Source organism: Ammospiza caudacuta, chromosome 26, assembly GCF_027887145.1.
Source record: "Ammospiza caudacuta isolate bAmmCau1 chromosome 26, bAmmCau1.pri, whole genome shotgun sequence".
Taxonomy (NCBI): domain Eukaryota; kingdom Metazoa; phylum Chordata; class Aves; order Passeriformes; family Passerellidae; genus Ammospiza; species Ammospiza caudacuta.
The window spans coordinates 5,014,220-5,032,272 of record NC_080618.1 but is presented as its reverse complement, the minus strand read 5'-3'; the positions used below and the strand labels follow the sequence as shown (position 1 = coordinate 5,032,272).

Below are 18,053 nucleotides of genomic sequence, written 5' to 3'. Positions count from 1 at the left end.
GGAAAAAGGAAAAAGGAAAAAGGAAAGCTTTATTTGGAGCACTGGGTTACTGGGCTCTCCAGCCACTGGAGCAGACTGCCCAAATCCCTGTGTACACAAATCCCTCTCAATCTGCTCTCTGGCCTGGCCATTGGCAGAGGGACAAAGGCAGGAGCACACTCAGAGTGAAGAGGCACCTCAGGCACACTCTGATCTCCTCTGCACCTCTCCAGGCCACAAAGCCAAGGGTTTGAACCAACTGGAAATTGCTGCTTGCTGGGAAACTCCTGACCCCGGTGAGATAAATTCCTCCAGGATGCATTCAGGAATCCACATGAATCAAACACCTCAGCTGATCTGCTCTGCTCTTTAAGTTGTTTTCCAGGCTGTTTCTCCTGGCTGCTGACCTGAGAATTCCCTCCAGTGGGGACAAAGGGGAGGGAAAAGCTCTGCAGGCACAGCAGAGCACAAAGAGAGGGCAAACACCTGGGCAGGCAGAGAGCTGGGGTTGGGAACAGGGAAATGCAGCTTGGGAACAGGGAAAAGGTGGTTTGGGAGCAGGGAAATGCAGTTTGGGGGTTTGGGAACATTGGGATTTGGGAACAGGCAAACGTTATTTTGGGGTTTGGGAATAGGGAAAATGCAGTTTGGAGTTTAGGAACATTGGGATTTGGGAAGAGGGGAGTGCATCTTGGGGTTTGGGAACACTGGAGAAACAGTTTGGGGTTTGGGAGAAGGGAAATGCAATTTTGGGGTTTGGGAACAGGGAAATGCAGTTTGGAAACAGGGAAAATGCAGCTTGGGGTGTGGGAACAGGGAAAAGTCACTTTGGGGTTTGGGAACAGGGACATGCAGTTTTGGGGTTTGAGAACAGGAAAATGCAGCTTGGGATTTGGGGGCAGGGAAATGCAGTTTGGGTTTTGGGAGGAGAAAAGGCAGTTTGGGATTTGGGAACAATTGGGGTTTGGGAAAAGAGAAAATGCATTTTGGGGTTTGGGGAAATTGGAGAAACAGTTTGGGGTTTGGGAGAAGGGAAATGCAATTTTGGGGTTTGGGAACAGGGAAAAGTCACTTTGGGGTTTGGGATCATTGGGGTTTGGGAACAGGGAAATGCAGTTTGGGAACAGGGAAAAGATGGTTGGGGAACAGGGAAATGCAGTTTTGGGGTTTGGAAAAAGGGAAAACGCAGTTTAAAGTTTGGGCACAGGGAGGTGCAGTTTGGGGTTTGGGAACAGGGAAAATGTAGTTTGGGAATAGGGTAAATGCAGTTTTGGGGTTTGGAAACATGGAAAAGGCAGTTTGGGGTTTGGGATCATTGGGGTATGGGAACAGGGAAATGCAGGTTTGGGGTTTGGGAACTTTGGGGTTTAGGAACAAGCAAATGCAATTTTGGGGTTTGGGAACATGAAAATGCAGTTTTGGGGTTTGGGGACATTGGGGTTTGGGGACATTGGGGTTTGGGGACATTGGGGTTTGGGGTCCCCCCGGCCCTCCAGCCCTGCTGCTCCTCAGGACACCCCAGGGGAAGCTGCAGTGAAACCCACGCTGGCTTGGACACAAACTCCCCACCAGGGACGATTTTATCAGCAAATCCTTTCCCACCAACTCTGGAATTCCTCCCTTCTTTGATCCTTTAATATTTTTTTTTAATTTATTATTTTTAAAGATATTTTTGTGCTTTGAAGTTGTAAAATCCAGGACTTTGTTTCCAGGAGGAAATTTCAGTGCTTCAAGCAGGCTGTTATTATTTTTAATATCACCATCCATTAACAGAGCTAAATATTGATTGCTTTTTGACAAGTTATTGATGAAACCACTTTTTTTTTTTTTATGCCATTTACTCCCTCAGACATCACTCAGCTTTAAATTAATTATTTCAATTATTTCAAATGGAATTATTAGTTAAATTACAAGCAGCGGCGATTTAAATAGTTATGAATAAATAACAATTTAGGAGGTCAACAAGTGTTTTAATTGGTTTTAATTTGTAGGTGGCTAACATCCTCTCGGAGTAATGAGAAGAAAATGGATCCAGATCCAGAGGTGAATTTTCAGCTTTTCACTGCCCAGACCCAACCTCATTACAAATTAAGTAATTAGTTCCTGGTGCAGATAAAAGGGGCCTGGCCAAGCACTCGATTTTCCTTTTTATCTTTTTTGAAGGACAATTATTTGTTCTGCATTCAGAGCTGTGTTCATCCTCCCACAGCATCACTGCTTTGAATGGGAGAGAGAGGAAAAATAACAGCAAAACCAAGAGTTCAGGGCCAGAAAATAACAATAAAAAATAAAAACAGAACCAAGAGTTCAGGGGCAAAAAAAACCAAACAAACAAAAAAATAACAACAAACCCGAGATTTCAGGGCCAAAAAATAGCAACAACAACAAAAATATAACAACAGAACCAGGAGTTCAGGGCCAAAAGATAACTAAAAAAAACAAAACAAAAAACCCAGCAAAAATAACAACAAACCCAAGAGTTCAGGGCCAGAGCAGCTGCAGAAATTGGCAATTCCAGGGCCTTTTATTGACTCAAAAACCAGATTTCTGTGCCTTTTATTGACCCAAAAATTAGCTTTTTGTGCCTTTTATTGACACCAAACCCACCCCTGGCACAGTTTCTGCTGGTAACCCCAAACACCCTATGAAAATATCACCCTAAATCACCAAAATTGCCATTTCCTGCAGGTTTTACGGCCAGAGATTCCCCAGGAGCTGCCTGCCTTGCTCAGGACACCTTCCAGGTTAAATAAAGAGCAAAAAGAAAATAAAGAGCTTGCAGAAACCCAGCGTGGCCAGCAGCAGCCATAAAACATTTTAAGTGAGCTCTCATTTAAACTCAACCTCACTGGAACAGCAGATTTAGCTCCGTTTCACATTTACCTGGTTCAAATTCACCCAGGGAAGCCTCTTGTGTGTTAAAAGTTTTTAAAACCAGACCCAAACCTGCAGCATTTCAGCCCAAACGTTCTTTCTGCATCCACCTAAAGCCACCCTGTCAAGTGGGGTTTTTTTTTTTGCGCTGATTAATTTTAATTTTAATCTTTTCTCAAAGTAATTAATTTTTTCAGGGGTTATCTGAAAATGCCACTTGAGAAGAGGAAGGGGAAAGCCATGAATGGGGGGGAAAAAGGAATTTAAAAAGGAGGAAAGGGAAAAGGGGAAAAGGGGAAAAGGGAAAGAAAAAAGGGAAAGGGAATGGGAAAAGGAAAGGGAAAGAGGATGGGAATGGGAAAAAGGGAAAATGGAAAGGGAAAATGGAAAGGGAATGGGGAAAGGGAAAAAGGGAAAAAGGGGGGAAAAAAGGGAAAAGGGAAAAAGGGAATGAGAAAGGGAAAGGGACAAGGGAATGGGAACACAGCACAGGAGCTGTGACATTTCCATGTCCAAGGGCTGGAAGGATGCTTGAATCAGAGCGGGAGAGCAAAGAAAACACCTCAAAAATCAACCTGGGAGGAAAATCTCCAGGAGCAGAAAAAGCAGAAAGGAGAAAATATCCCTAAAGCAAAGGTCTGGAGAGGCAGAGGGGGCAGAGAGGGAGATTCAGGCAAAATATAAACCTGGAAAAGTCCCCTCAGCATTGAGAGGCACTGCTAGCACCCCAAAACTGTCCAAAATGTCAATGTTAGGGTTGCTGAGAAATTAAATTGGACATTGAAAGATGGGAGAAACAATGGGGAAGAAAAATCCCTAAATTTTGTAAGAATTAAAAATGAAAAGGGAGGGTTATACATTAGAGGGAAATCTTTGGGATCAGGTGTTTTGGGAAGCCTGAAATTCTCAGGTACCTCAGAAATGGGGAAAAACCCCAAAATTCCATAAGAATTAAAAGGGAGAGTTGTGCATTAGAGGGGAATCTTCAGGGTCAGGTGTTTTGGAGAGTCTGAACCTCTCAAGTACCTCAGAAATGGGGAAAACCCCTAAATTCAGTAAGAATTAAAAATGAAAAGGGAGGGTTATAAATTAGAGGAAAATCTTTGGGATCAGGTGTTCTGGGGAGTCTGAACCTCTCAAGTACCTCAGAAATGGGGAAAGAGAGAAGGGAAATGTGGCTGGAAATTGGGATAAAAAGGGAGGCTGCCTCATCCAAAACTTGGAGAGACCCCAGGGGATGCCCCATGGCCTCTGCCTGTATTGGAATAAAGTCAAAGGACTCCTCTGTCTCCTTTTTGGACATAAACCTCTGGTGTTTGTGGGTTAATTTTCCCAACATTTGAGAAATAAAAATAAAATTCGCATTTTCCCCAGCGCAGGGACAGTGACAACGATGTCCCCGTTAACAGCCCGGGGTTTGTGCCAGCTCGGGCAGGGCTGCAGGGCAGAGGTCGAGGTTGATGAAATGCACTGACAGCACAAATCCAGCGGAAAAAACCTCAATTCACATGCAATTAAATCACCCTGAAGGAAAAAAAAAAAAAAAAAAAAAAAAAAACAAAAAAACCAACCCAGCAGGACAATGTTGTGTGAGCAAACTCCTCTGGGATCCTCTGCCCTCTCTGGAGCCCTTCCTGGGGGGAAAATCCAAATAAAATTTCCTGATGTTTCGCCCCAGATACCCCCAGCTCCTGTCCCTAAATTCAGAGCACTCAGGTGCTCTCACCCAAGCAGGACAGGACAGGAAAAATCTGATTTTAGGGCAGGAAAATTCTGATTTTAGGGCTCTCAGGAGAGCTATGAGAACAGCAGATCTACCAGGAACAGGGCCTGGAATAATCCAAATGAAGATTCCTGATGTTTTTCCCCCAGATCCCCTGTTCCTAAATTCAGAGTATTCAGGTGCTCTCACCTGCTTGGGTCAGAACTGCTCCTGCAGCTAGCACAGGAAAAATCTGATTTTAGGGCTTTCAGAACAGCCCTGGGAGCAGCAGATCCATCAGGAAGAAGGCATGGAATAATCCAAATAAAAATTCCTGATGTTTTTCCCCCACATTCCCGCAGATCCTGTCTCTAAATATAGAGCACTCAGCTGCTCTCACCTGCTTGGGTGGCAAATGTGAGGAAAAGGAAGGAAAAGAGGAATATAAACCTTGGGAAGGGAGGAAAATAGGGATAGAAATCTCTAGGAAGGGAGGTAGGAACCTTGGGAAGGGAGGAAAAGAGGAATAGAAACACCAGTGAAGAAAATAGGGATACAATCTCTGGGAAGGGAGGAAAATAGGGAGAAGGAAGGGGCGGAAGGAAGTGGTGGAAGGAAGGAAGTGGCGGAAGGAAGGAAGGAAGTGGCGGAAGGAAGGAAGTGGCGGAAGGAAGGAAGTGGCGGAAGGAAGTGGCGGAAGGAAGTGGCGGAAGGAAGTGGCGGAAGGAAGTGGCGGAAGGAAGGAAGTGGCGGAAGGAAGGAAGTGGCGGAAGGAAGGAAGGAAGTGGCGGAAGGAAGTGGCGGAAGGAAGTGGCGGAAGGAAGTGGCGGAAGGAAGTGGCGGAAGGAAGTGGCGGAAGGAAGGAAGTGGCGGAAGGAAGGAAGTGGCGGAAGGAAGGAAGTGGCGGAAGGAAGGAAGTGGCGGAAGGAAGGAAGTGGCGGAAGGAAGGAAGTGGCGGAAGGAAGGAAGGAAGGAAGGAAGGAAGGAAGGAAGGAAGGAAGGAAGGAAGGAAGGAAGGAAGGAAGTGGCGGAAGGAAGGAAGTGGCGGAAGGAAGTGGCGGAAGGAAGGAAGTGGCGGAAGGAAGGAAGGAAGTGGCGGAAGGAAGTGGCGGAAGGAAGGAAGGAAGTGGCGGAAGGAAGGAAGGAAGTGGCGGAAGGAAGGAAGGAAGTGGCGGAAGGAAGGAAGTGGCGGAAGGAAGGAAGTGGCGGAAGGAAGGAAGTGGCGGAAGGAAGGAAGTGGCGGAAGGAAGGAAGGAAGGAAGGAAGGAAGGAAGGAAGGAAGGAAGGAAGGAAGGAAGGAAGGAAGGAAGGAAGGAAGGAAGGAAGGAAGGAAGGAAGGAAGGAAGGAAGGAAGGAAGGAAGGAAGGAAGGAAGGAAGGAAGGAAGGAAGGAAGGAAGGCACTTTGGGCCTATTTGCTAAAAAATAAAAACCCCAATAATTCCAAGCAGTTCCTGTGTAATTTTACAGAGGAGAAAAAAAAATCTTTGCAGAATTAGCACATCTTAAAGAAATCTCCCAACAATAATTCCCCCAAATCCTGCTCCCCTGATGTCTGCAGCACTCAGGGAACCTCACAGGAGCACCAAAAAAACATTTCCCTGCAGAAATGATCCCTTAAATTCCAGATTTTCTATTTTTTACATCCTCAGAGTTCAGTAACTCTGAGCTTTGTGTTGTTTGCAAGTTCTTTTCACAGGGTGGGGAGACAAAATAATTTCTTTTTCAGCTTGGGACCAAGGACAAGCTCCAGGCCCAAAAAAAGTGTAAATAACTGAATTGAAGAGAAAAAAACATTGACAACCTAAAGCTGTAATTAGATAATTAACCCAAATATGCAAATGGAGCAGAACTTATAAAAGTGACAGACCCTGAGACCAGTTGTACAAAAAAAAAAAAAAAAAATTAATTAATTAAGGGTGATGATGTCAAAGTGTAATTAAGGGTAATTTCCTGCATGGAAATTCCTAGAAGTATTTGGCACTGAACTATATTGGGCAAGTCAGTGGATTTAATAATAAAAGTTTCTTAATTAAAAACATTTTTGGGTGGCTCAAAAGCCAGGAAAGGAAACCTTCATCACCTTTGTGCAGGTAAATTCCAGGTGCTCAGGCACCTCTGCCTGCTCCAAAATGGGATTTATTGGTGAAAACTGAGGGGACACAAAAAGGGATTTATTGGTGGGACCTGAGGGGACACAAAAAAGTGATTTACTGGGGGTAATTTTGGGGGTAATTTACCTTTGTGCAGGTAAATTCCAGGTGCTCACCTCTGACCCTCTGCCTGCTCCAAAAAGTGATTTATTGGGGGGAGCTGAGGGGACAAAAAATGGGATTTATTGGGGGTGTGATGGGACACAAAAAGTGATTTATTGGTGGGAGATGATGGGATACTAAAGGGGATTTTTGGGGGGAGTTGAGGGGACAAAAAAAGGGATTTTTTGGGGGGATTATGGGACTCAAAAAGGGATTTTTTGGTGATAACTGAGGGGACACAAAAAGTGATTTTTCGGGGGAGATGAGGGGACACAAAAAGGGATTTTTTTGGTGGACGCTGAAGGGACACACAAAGGGATTTTTGGGTGGAGCTGATGGCACACAAAAAGTGATTTTTTGGTGGAAGCTGAGGGGACACAAAAAGGGATTTATTGGGGGGAACAGAGGGGACACAAAAATGATTTTTTGGGGGGGAACTGAGGGGACACAAAAATAAATTTTTGAGGGGAACTGAGGGAACACAGAAAGGGATTTACTGGGGATGTGAGGGGACACAAAAAGTGATTTATTGATGGAAACTGAGGGGACACAAAAAGTGATTTTTTGGTGGAAACTGATGGGACACAAAAGGGGATTTTTTGGTGGAAACTGATGGGACACAAAAGGGGATTTATTTGGGGCGTGAGGGGACACAAAAAGTGATTTATTGGGGGAGCAGAGGGGACATAAAAAGGGATTTTTGGGGGGGGTTATGGGACTCAAAAAGGGATTTTTTTGGTGGAAACTGAAGGGAACCAACCCCTCCCCACCCCCTGCCCTGAGCCCCACGTGGCACAAGCAGAGCATTAACAGCGCAAACAGCAAATGAAGCATTTCTGCGTTTGAGGCAGACGAATGTGACCATCTGCTCCAGCAGCAGCCCAAAGCCTCCGGAACAGCAGCCTCTGGTGTCAACATCCTGCTCCTTCCCTCCTCCCCTCCTTCCACCAGGAGCTGGGCTAAAAACACAGAAAATGCTCAGCCAGGGGCCCCCGGGGCTCCTCTGCTCGGTGATTTTCCATCTTGGCATAAATCACATTATTTGTGAGAGGAACACGCCCTGGCAAAGGGTCAGGGCTCAGATATTCCTGCCCAAAGTCACTTTTTCTCTCTGAATTCTCTCCTAAATTCTGTCACAGCACAAAATCAGAGGAAAATCCAGGATTGGACAGAACCCCTGGCACAATAACTCCGCTCCTGACACACAGCTTTGTTCTGCAGACCCCAAATTCCCCCAAATTTGGAGGAAATAATCTTTATTCCAAAGCCTGAGTGCTCCAAAAAGCTCCAGACCTGCAGAATACCATGGGAGATGGGGAATGGGAAGGGAGCTCATTTTCGGAGAGGTTGAAATAAAATTTAAAAAAAATTAAATTCAATAATACAAATATAAAGAATATGAATATAATATAAAGGTAGAAATAAAATTTTAGAAAAATAAATTCAGAATTATAAATACAGGGACCCCAATTTCATGTGGTTTGGAGGAAATAATCCTTGTTCCAAAGCCTGAGTCCCCCAAAAAGCTCCAGACCTGCAGCACATGCTGGGACATGGGGAATGGGAAGGGAGCTGATTCTCTGAGAGGTTGAAATAAAATTAAAGAAAAAGAAATTCAAAAATATAAATATAAATAATATAAATATAAAGAGAATATAAAGGTTGAAATCATAAAAATGAAATTCAATAATATAAATCCAGAGCCCCCAAATTCCCCCAGATTTGGAGGAAATAATCTTTATTCCAAAGCCTGAGTGCCCCAAAAAGCTCCAGACCTGCAGCACACCCTGGGAGATGGGGAATGGGAAAGGAGCTCACTCCCTGGGAGGTTGAAATAAAATAAATAAAAAAATGAAACTCAATAATATAAATATTGATGGGGAAGCCCACACGAGGCACTGCAGGGGAGTGGGAGGACAGCTGGGAGCAGAGCTTGTGGTTGTTATTTTAATGAACATTTCATCCTAACGAGACCAAAATACAGAAAATACCAAAAATACAGAAATTACAGAAATTCCTGCATGGAGCAGAGCCAGGAGAGGCTCCAGCAGCTCCAGGTCCTGCCTGGGTTTGTGTTTGTCCCGTGCCAAGCTATCAATACTGGGCTATTGGAAACACCTTGAGAGCAGATCAATCAATCCAGGGATGGTATTGATTATCCTGTGGTATTATTGATATTATCCTGTGGTATTATTGATATTAGTCCGTGTTATTATTGATATTAGTCTGTGTTATTATTGATATTAGTCTGTGTTACTATTGATATTAGTCTGTGTTATTATTGATATTAGTCTGTGTTATTATTGGTATTAGTCTGTGTTATTATTGGTATTAGCCTGTGTTATTATTGGTATTAGCCTGTGTTACTATTGATATTAGTCTGCGTTATTATTGATATTAGTCTGTGTTATTATTGATATTAGTCTGTGTTATTATTGATATTAGCCTGTATAATTATTGATGTCAGCCTGTGTTATTATTGATGCAGGACCTGGGTTATTATCGATATTTTATTGATATCAGCCTGTGTTATTATTGATATTTTATTGGTATCAGCCTGTGTTATTATTGATATTATCCTGTGTTATTACTGATATGAGCCTGTGTTATTATTGATATCAGCCTGTGTTATTACTGATATTAGTCTATGTTATTATTGATATCAGTCTGTGTTATTATTGATATTATCCTGTAATATTATCCTGTGTTATTATCGATATTAGCCTGTATAATTACCAATATTAGCCTGCACTATTATTGATATCAGCCTGTGTTATTACTGATATTAGTCTGTGTTATTATTGATATTAGTCTGTGTTATTACTGATATCAGCCTGTGTTATTATTGATATTAACCTGTGTTATTGTTGATATTAGGCTGTGCTATTATAGATATTATCCTGTGTTATTATTGATATTAAAGTGTGTTATTATTGATATTAGCCTGTTTTATTGTTGATATTAGCCTGTGTTATTACTGATATTAACCTGTATCATTATTGATATTAGGCTGTGTTATTATTGATATTAACCTGTGTTATTACTGATATCAGCCTGTGTTATTACTGATATTAGCCTGCGTTATTACTGATATTAACCTGCGTTATTGTTGATATCAGCCTGTATTATTGATATTATCTTGTGGTATTATTGATATTAACCTCTATTATTGATATTAGCCTGTGTCATTACTGATATTAGCCTGTCTTATTATTGATATTAGCCTGTGTTATTGTTGATATCAGCCTGTATTATTGATATTAGCCTGTGTTATTGTTGATATCAGCCTGTGTTATTACTGATACAGGATCTGTGACCTCAGCTGAGGCTGGCACAGCAGAAATGTCCCACCAGGAGCTGCTGAACGTCCCCAAACTGCCCCAAAACTGCCCAAAACCACCCAAAACCGCCCCAAACCATCAGAAATGGGCACAGCCAAGGAACAGCCACCCCCGGAGTGGCCCTGCCCCAAATCCCAGCCCCTTTAGGATCAACAACTGGGGGCTCAAACAATTCCCATCATTAAATTCAGGAGAAAAGGGCCAATCTGGGCACCCCAGCCCTGCCCTCATCACCAAACTCATCCCACACCACCACAAATTGCTGCTGCTTTTACCCAAACCCAGCCTTATCCCTCTGGAGAATTTTAAATTTTTTTTATTTCTTTGTCCTGCTGGACAGCTCCACTGTAAGCAGAGAGATCAGAACCAAAAAAAAAAAAGGAAATAAAAACTCCCCAAAGCTACAGGAACGCTCCCTGCCCACGGAGCCGCCCCATCTTCGCTTTATCAGCACGAAAATCCCCCAAACGACGCTCATTTAGCACCAAACCAAGCAGGAAAACCCCCAAACAACTCTCGTTTAGCCCCAAACCCACCCGGATCTCTGTGATCTGAGGCACAGCTCGGAGGTGCAGCAGGGAATTCACAGAATTCAGACATCTCCATTCAAAAATGAGTTTGGAGGCATCAGTGAGATAATAAATATTAGTGACTCTCTCCTCCAGTTTCCAGCCTGTCAGGGCAATTTTTTTGCTGTAAAAACACAAGCCCAGAGGTATCCATGGATATTCATTCCAACAGATTTCAAACACCATGCCAGGGGTTTCTACAACCGCTCCATTTGTCTTTAATCCCCGCTCAGAACAAGAGATCTGAGCACAATCTGTCTCTGAGGCAGCTTTGAGACAACTTCATAAACCAAAACCTCTCAGCTCCAGGCTTGGAGCCGAGCTTTTGCTGCTCCAGCCACCAAAGTGCCCAAAAATCACTGTTCTGCCCCAAAACCATGCCCCAGCCCAGAACTCCAAACGTCCAACCTGAGTTTTTAATTAAAGAGCTGGAATTTGTTGCTTGGCAGCACCAGGAGCATCCTCCAGCCCCGTGGTGGGAAATTCCAGCTCCTGAGCTGGAGCTGCCAGAGGTTGGGAGGCACAGAGGGCACCCCCAGCACTGATTTAGGCACACAATCAATTATGCTTTGTTCAATTAAATTATAAAAAAACCCCAGGAATTATTATTTTCCATTCTACTCTGGTTATTTGTTTCACTGCCCTTTAAGTTGGTGGGGTTCTGGGGGTTGGTTTGGAGTTTTTTCCTCCCCCAAAACACCCCCAACAGCCCTCTAAACAACTGGTGGGGTTTTGTGGGTCGGTTGAGGTTCTTTTCCTCACCCAAAACATCCCCCAAAAAGCACATTTTGGTTGTTAAAATCCTCCTGGCTTTGCCTTTGCTGGAACCAATTCAGGGAGAGGTCCAGGCAGGACAGGTGGTCAGGGAATATAACAAAACCCAAGAATTATTATTTTCCATTCTACTCTGGTTATTTGTTTCACTGCCCTCTAAGCTGGTGGGGTTCTGGGGGTTGGTTTGGGGTTTCTTTCCTCCCCCAAAAAGCACATTTGGGCTATTAAAATCCTCCTGGCTTTGGCTTTGCTGGAGACAATTCAGGGAGAGGTCTGGGCAGGTGAGGGGGCCAGGGAGGCACAAGCCCACGGCTACACCTGAGGATGGTCACGCCTATAGGGACTGGTTTTTTCCTCCCCCAAAACATCCCCAAAAAGCACATTTTTCTGTTAAAATCCTCCTGGTTTTGCCTTTGCTGGAGCCAGTTCAGGGAGAGGTCCGGGCAGGTGAGGGGGCCAGGGAGTATAACAAAACCCAAGAATTATTATTTTCCATTCTACTCTGGTTATTTGTTTCACTGCCCTCTAAACTGGTGGGGTTCTGGGGGTCGGTTTGGGGTTCTTTTCCTCTCCCAAAAAACATATTTTGGCTGTTAAAATCCTCCTGTCTTTGCCTCTGCTGGAGCAAATTCAGGGAGAGGTCTGGGCAGGTGAGGGGGCCAGGGAGGCACAAGTCTGAGGCTACACCTGAGGATGGTCTCCTCTACAGAGAGCAGAGCCCATAAATTCCAAAGGAAATGGAAGGGAAAAGGAAATCCAAAGGAAAGGGAAGGAAAAAAGAAATGCAAAGGAAAGGGAAGGAAAAAGGAAATCCAAAGGGAACTGGAAGGAAAAAGGAAATGCAAAGGGAAGGGAAGGAAAAAGGAAATGCAAAGGAAAGGGAAGGAAAAAGGAAATGCAAAGGAAAGGGAAGGAAAAAGGAAATGCAAAGGGAACTGGAAAGAAAAAGGAAATGCAAAGGAAAGGGAAGGAAAAAGGAAATCCAAAGGGAACTGGAAGGAAAAAGGAAATCCAAAGGAAAGGGAAGGAAAAAGGAAATGCAAAGGGAAATGGAAGCACAAACACCACCGAGGTGCAGAGGGAGAGCTCGGCTGCGACGAGCTGCAAAGTCGGATCGCTGCGCTGTGCAGGCAGCAGCGCTGGTGCTGAACATCACAGAGATGCTCACCGCAGCAGGATCCTTCCTCCAAAGGCAGGACACAGCCCCGCCCGCACATCCCCGCACCTCCAGCGCCCCGAGCAGCCCCGGCAGCCCCGCCGAGGGAGCGGCACCCCGGGCGGAGAGGGCTGCTGCCATCCTCTGCTGGGTGCCATGAGGAGGTGACTGCCCTCCGCTGATTTACCAGCGAAAAGTTAAATAAAATCGCCCAAAAAAAGGACTCGGAGCATCTCTAGTACACGGGAAACAGATTGGAAACAGATCCACAAGCGAGTGCGCATCGGCCGGAGGAGAGACCGAGCCCCCCCGAGCCCGTCCCGGGACAGCCCGAGCGGGTCCCTGAGTCTGTCCCGGGACAGCCCGAGCGGTGTCCGGGCCCAGAGGCGGCCCCGGCCCCGCGGGATGCCCGCGGATGCTGCCCCGCACAGCGCGGAGCGCTCCGAGCGCGGAACCGCAGCCTGCGGGGATGGGATGCGCCCCAAGAGCCGAACGGCAGCGACCACCCCGAGACCACGACCGGGACCACCCAGAGACCATCCCGGAATCACGGCCGGGATCACCCCGAGACCACGGCCCGGATCATCCCAGGACCACGGCCGGGATCACCCCAAGACCACCCCGGAATCACGGCTGGGATCACACCGAGATCACGACCAAGATGACCCAGAGACCATCCCGGAGTCACGGCCGGGACCACGGCCAGGATCACCCCGAGACCACCACCGAGACCACCCTGGCACCACGGCCAGGATCACTCCGGGACCACCCCGAGACCCCCAGCGCAGCCCGGCGCCGTCGTCCCGGTGCCCAGGGCGGTGCGGGTGTTTCTCCGAGAGATGGGATGTAGATGCTCCTCGCACAGAGAGGATGCGGGTGTTTCTCCCAGCGCTGGGATAGCGGATGTTTTTCCCAGCGTTGGGATGCGGGATTTCTCCCGGCACTGGAATGCGGGATTTCTCCCGGAGCTGGGATGCGGGATTTCTCCCGGCACTGGAATGCGGGTTGTGCTCCCGGCACTGGGACAGCGGATGTTTTTCCCGGCGGGTCCCCGCCATCCCCCGCATCGCGCATCTCCCGCTCCGCCATCCCCGCCCCGCAGCAACCGGTGGGACCCCCGCGCCCCAGAGCCGCCCCGGGGAGGGCAGGGCGAGCCCCGCTTACCTCGCAGCGCGGCCGTCCGGCTGCACAGCCCCAGCAGCAGCAGCAGCAGCAGCAGCAGCCACCGGTGCAGGCGCGCGGCTCCTCCGCCCATGCTGAGCCCGCAGCGCCGGGGATGGAGCCGGGGATAGAACCGGGAACAGAGCCGGGGATGCGGAGCCCGGGGATGGCGGACTGAGATGCGGAGCACCGGGATATGAAGCCACGGGATGCGGAACCGGGGATGGAGCCGCGGGATGCGGAGGCAAGGACGGAACACCGGGATACGGATCCTCGGGATTCAGAACCCGGGATGAAGCCGCGGGATGCAGAGTCGGGGATGGAGCTGCGGGATGCGGAGTCCCGGGATGTGGAGCACTGGGATGCGGAGCCTCGGGATATGAAGCCGCGGGATGCGGAGTCGATGGAGCTGCGGGATGCGGAGCCCCGGGATGCCAATCCGGGGATGGAGCTGCGGGATGTGGATCCCCAGGATGCGGAGCCGAGGATGGAGCAGCGGGATGCGGAGCCGGGGATGCGGAGCCGAGTTCCAGCCGGAGGATCAGCCGTGGTTTCGGGCGGTTTCGGGGGGTTTTTCCCGCTCGTCTCCCCCGCTCGGTCTCGCTGTTCGGCTCCCGGCGTTGCGGGCTCCGCTCCCCGCTCCGGCCGCCGCCGAGTCCGGGGCCGCGGCGCGCGCCCGCATCGCTAATGAGCCGCCCCTCCCCCCGCAGCCAATTAGGGGCGCGAGGGGCGGGGCCCCCCGGCGGCGCGCGCGCAGGTGCAGGATGGGGGGGGGCATGGTGGGGGGATGAGGACCCGCGACATCCTCCCCCCCCCAACACCCCCCCCCCCGGCCCTTCCCCCCCCGAATGCGGCGGGGGAGGGGCACCCAGGTGAGCTGGGACACGCCCAGGGGCGAGGGGACACGCCCAGATGTGCTGGGACACATCCAGATGTTCTGGGACACACTCAGATGTGCGGGATGGGGACACGCCCGGGTGAGCTGGAACACGCCCAGGTGTGCGGTCGGGACATGCCCAGGGTCCGCCCCACATTGTCCCTTCACCTGGGGGTGCGGGACCCGCCAGCCCCACCCCGGGAGAGCCGCTGGAAGCAGCCCCGAGGTCCCCCCGCAGCCCCGAGGCCACGCTGCGCCACCAAGCTGTGCCACCCAATCTGTGACACCACGCACAGCCCTGTTCCCTCCCTGCCCCTCCCCAGTCCCTCCACCCTTCAACCTCCCACATTTGCACCCAAACCCCTCAAATCCCATCCCCGTGCCCAGCAACAGGATGAAAACCCCCCGAGCCCACCTGTCCGTTCCGGGCTGTTGTTATCAATATTGCAGCGGGCTGTGATCTAAAATTCCGTTTCTTGCCCGCAGCAGCAGCAGCAGCAGCAGCATTCCCCTTCCCCAGCTAATTGCACATCAATATTTTTATCACACACCTGATCAGGACACACCTCGAGGGTCCAAGGCCAGGAACTCCTGGCTGTGCCCCGGTGGAGCCACCACGGCTGCTGTGCTCTGGATAAATCCAGGCACGGCTGATCTGCTCGGGATAAATCCAGCCAGGGAGAGGTTGGGAAGCAGAGGCAGCACCTGGAGGAGAGGGCACAGCTGGATTAGGGATTGTGGTTGTGAAGTACAGCAGCTCTGCCAGGCTCTGCCTTTGGATCCAGCCAGGACACAGGATTTGGGCAATTTGTGGTGTTTTCTTGCCAGAAGGGGAGAGGAAAGGGGCAAAGCCACGGGGAATCTGGTGTGTCAGAGCCACAAGGCCTGCAGAAACGCAGCAGGAGAAGGCACAAAATGGGATTTGGTGCTCAGGAGTGGAGATTCCCTCAACACAGGGCAGGAACAGCCAGCTCTGTTTGCATCGGGTGCCCGCAGGGAATTCTGGCTGGGGAAGGGGAGCACGGTGGAATTCCTGGCCAGGACATTGCAGTTTTGCATCCATTCCCCTTTTAGTTTGGAAATCAACTCCATTTCCATCACCTTTTTGGAAAATAACTCCATTTCCATCAGGATCCATCCCAGAGCAAAGCTCAGGGCTCATGCATCTTTTGGAAATTAACTCCATTTTCCATTCCACTTTTGGAAATTCCATTTCCATTCTCTCTGTTGGAAATGAACTCCATTTCCATCAGCCTTTTGGAAATAAACTTCGGTTCCATTGGGGTCCAGAGCAGAGCTCAGGGTTCACCCCCCTTTTGGAAATGAACTCCATTTCCATCCTCTTTTTGGAAATAAATTCCATTTCCACTTCCCTTTTGGAAATAAACTCCATTTCCATCTCCCCTTTAGGAAATCAACTCAATTTCTGTCCCCTTTTGGAAATCAACTCCATTTCCATCAGGTGTTGAGTAGGGCTTAGGGCTCATCCTCTTTATTTTGGAAATCAACTCCATTTCCACCCCGTTTTGGAAATCAACTTTGTTTCCATTGGGGTCCAGATCTCAGGGTTCACCCCATTTTGGAAAGCAACTCCATTTCCATCCCTTTCTGGAAATAAATTCCATTTCCACTTCCCTTTTGGAAATAAACTTCATTTCCATGGGGGCCCAGGGCAGAGCTCAGGGCTCACCCCCCTTTTGGAAATCAACTCCATTTCCATCCCCCCTTTTTGGAAATAAACTCAATTTCCACTTCCCTTTCGGAAATCAACTGAATTTCCACTTCCCTTTCGGAAATCAACTGAATTTCCACTTCCCTTTCGGAAATCAACTGAATTTCCACTTCCCTTTTGGAAATAACCTCCATTTCCATCCTCCTTTTAGAAACCAACTCCGTTTCCATGGGGGCCCAGGGCAGAGCTCAGGGCTCATCCCCCTTTTGGAAATCAACTCCATTTCCATCCCCATTTGGGAAATCAACTCCATTTCCATCCCCCTTTTGGAAATCAACTCCATTTCTATCCCCGTTTGGGAAATCAACTCCATTTCCATCCTCCTTTTAGAAACCAACTCCATTTTCCACCCCATTTTGGAAAAAAACCCTCAATTTCCATTCCCTTTTGTGAATAAACTCCATTTCCATGGGGGCCCAGAAACACTCAGGGCTCATCCCCATCCATGCCCTCATCTGCCCTGATCTCATCCCATCCCAGCCTCCCCAGCCCCAAACCCCACTCATTTTTCCACTTTTGGGGGGCTCAACCAGCACAAAACGTTCTGCAATCCCTGCTGGAAGAGGCTGCGAGGATGCAGCAGGGTCGGTGCCTTATCCTGAAGAGCAGAGCTCAGCACCTGCCTTGGTGCTGCCTGCAGGAGGAAACAAATAATTAAAAGCAAAAGGAATTTGTAAACAGAATTTTAAGAGAGAGGAAAAGGGGGGAAAATCAATATCCGAGCACATCACATCAGAAGATTCCTTATTCCCTCGCCAACGTGCGTTCGCCAGGCTCCAGCTCACAAAGGCATGGAGCAAATAGATGAAAAATGCATTTTCTTCAACAGCCTTTTAGGTCATTTCTCTCTGTGTTTGATGCTGCCAAGGAAAATAAAAATATAACAATAATAATAATAATAAAAAAACCACAAAACAAACCAAAACCCCACGGAGGGGCAGAGCTGGACAGATCCACAGGAAAGTTTTCACGTGGCAGAGCATCCTCCTGAGCCTGCCCACGTCAGTGCAGCCACTTCTGCCTCGAGCCCCACTAATTATGGATTTTTGCCTACGCCACGGAGTCTGTGTTTGGTGCTTCAGATAAAAATACCAAGTGCTCAGCTCCTAACGCAGCTCTGATGGGGAAGGAGAGAGCAAAAGTAGAAATAAGGGCAGCAGCTGCGGCTTCAATCAGCGCACTTGGAAATGGAAATAAGCAGAATATTCCACAAAAATAAAATCTCGGGGTGAGGCAGCTCCTCCCAAGCTGAAGTTATCCGTCCTTCAGGCGCTGCTGCAGAATAAACAAGGGTGCAGAATAAATGCAGAAGTGAAGCTCTGGGCACTTCAGGGATTCCAGGAATGCAGGCCTGGGCCACGTTCCACATCTGGAGCCCGAATTTCCTGGAAGTTGGAGGCAGCTGCATCAAAACCCCACCAAAAAAAAATTAAAAATATAAAGCAAAAAGGAGAAAGTTGCTGTGGTTTGGCCTTTCCTGAATGTGGGATCTCAGCACCTCAGGACTGAGGTGCAGAGTGACCGAGACCACCCTTGGGGGGCTCGGGAGTCCTGGAACATTACCAGAAGTGTCTGGTGGCTGGACTTTGATCCTACACGGGAAACAACACCTGTATGAGGATGGGAGGATTTCAC

General features: G+C 48.2%; 1 protein-coding gene across 1 annotated transcript in view; it reads right to left on the bottom strand.

Moving 5' to 3' along the window:
• Positions 1–12,789, bottom strand: part of UNC5D (unc-5 netrin receptor D) — a 102,151-nt gene extending 89,362 nt beyond the window's left edge. The window contains exon 1 of the mRNA XM_058820078.1: positions 12,718–12,789. Coding sequence (XP_058676061.1) covers positions 12,718–12,789 — 72 coding nt within the window. The remainder of the gene's footprint in view (positions 1–12,717) is intronic.
• Positions 12,790–18,053: the final 5,264 nt, after the last annotated feature.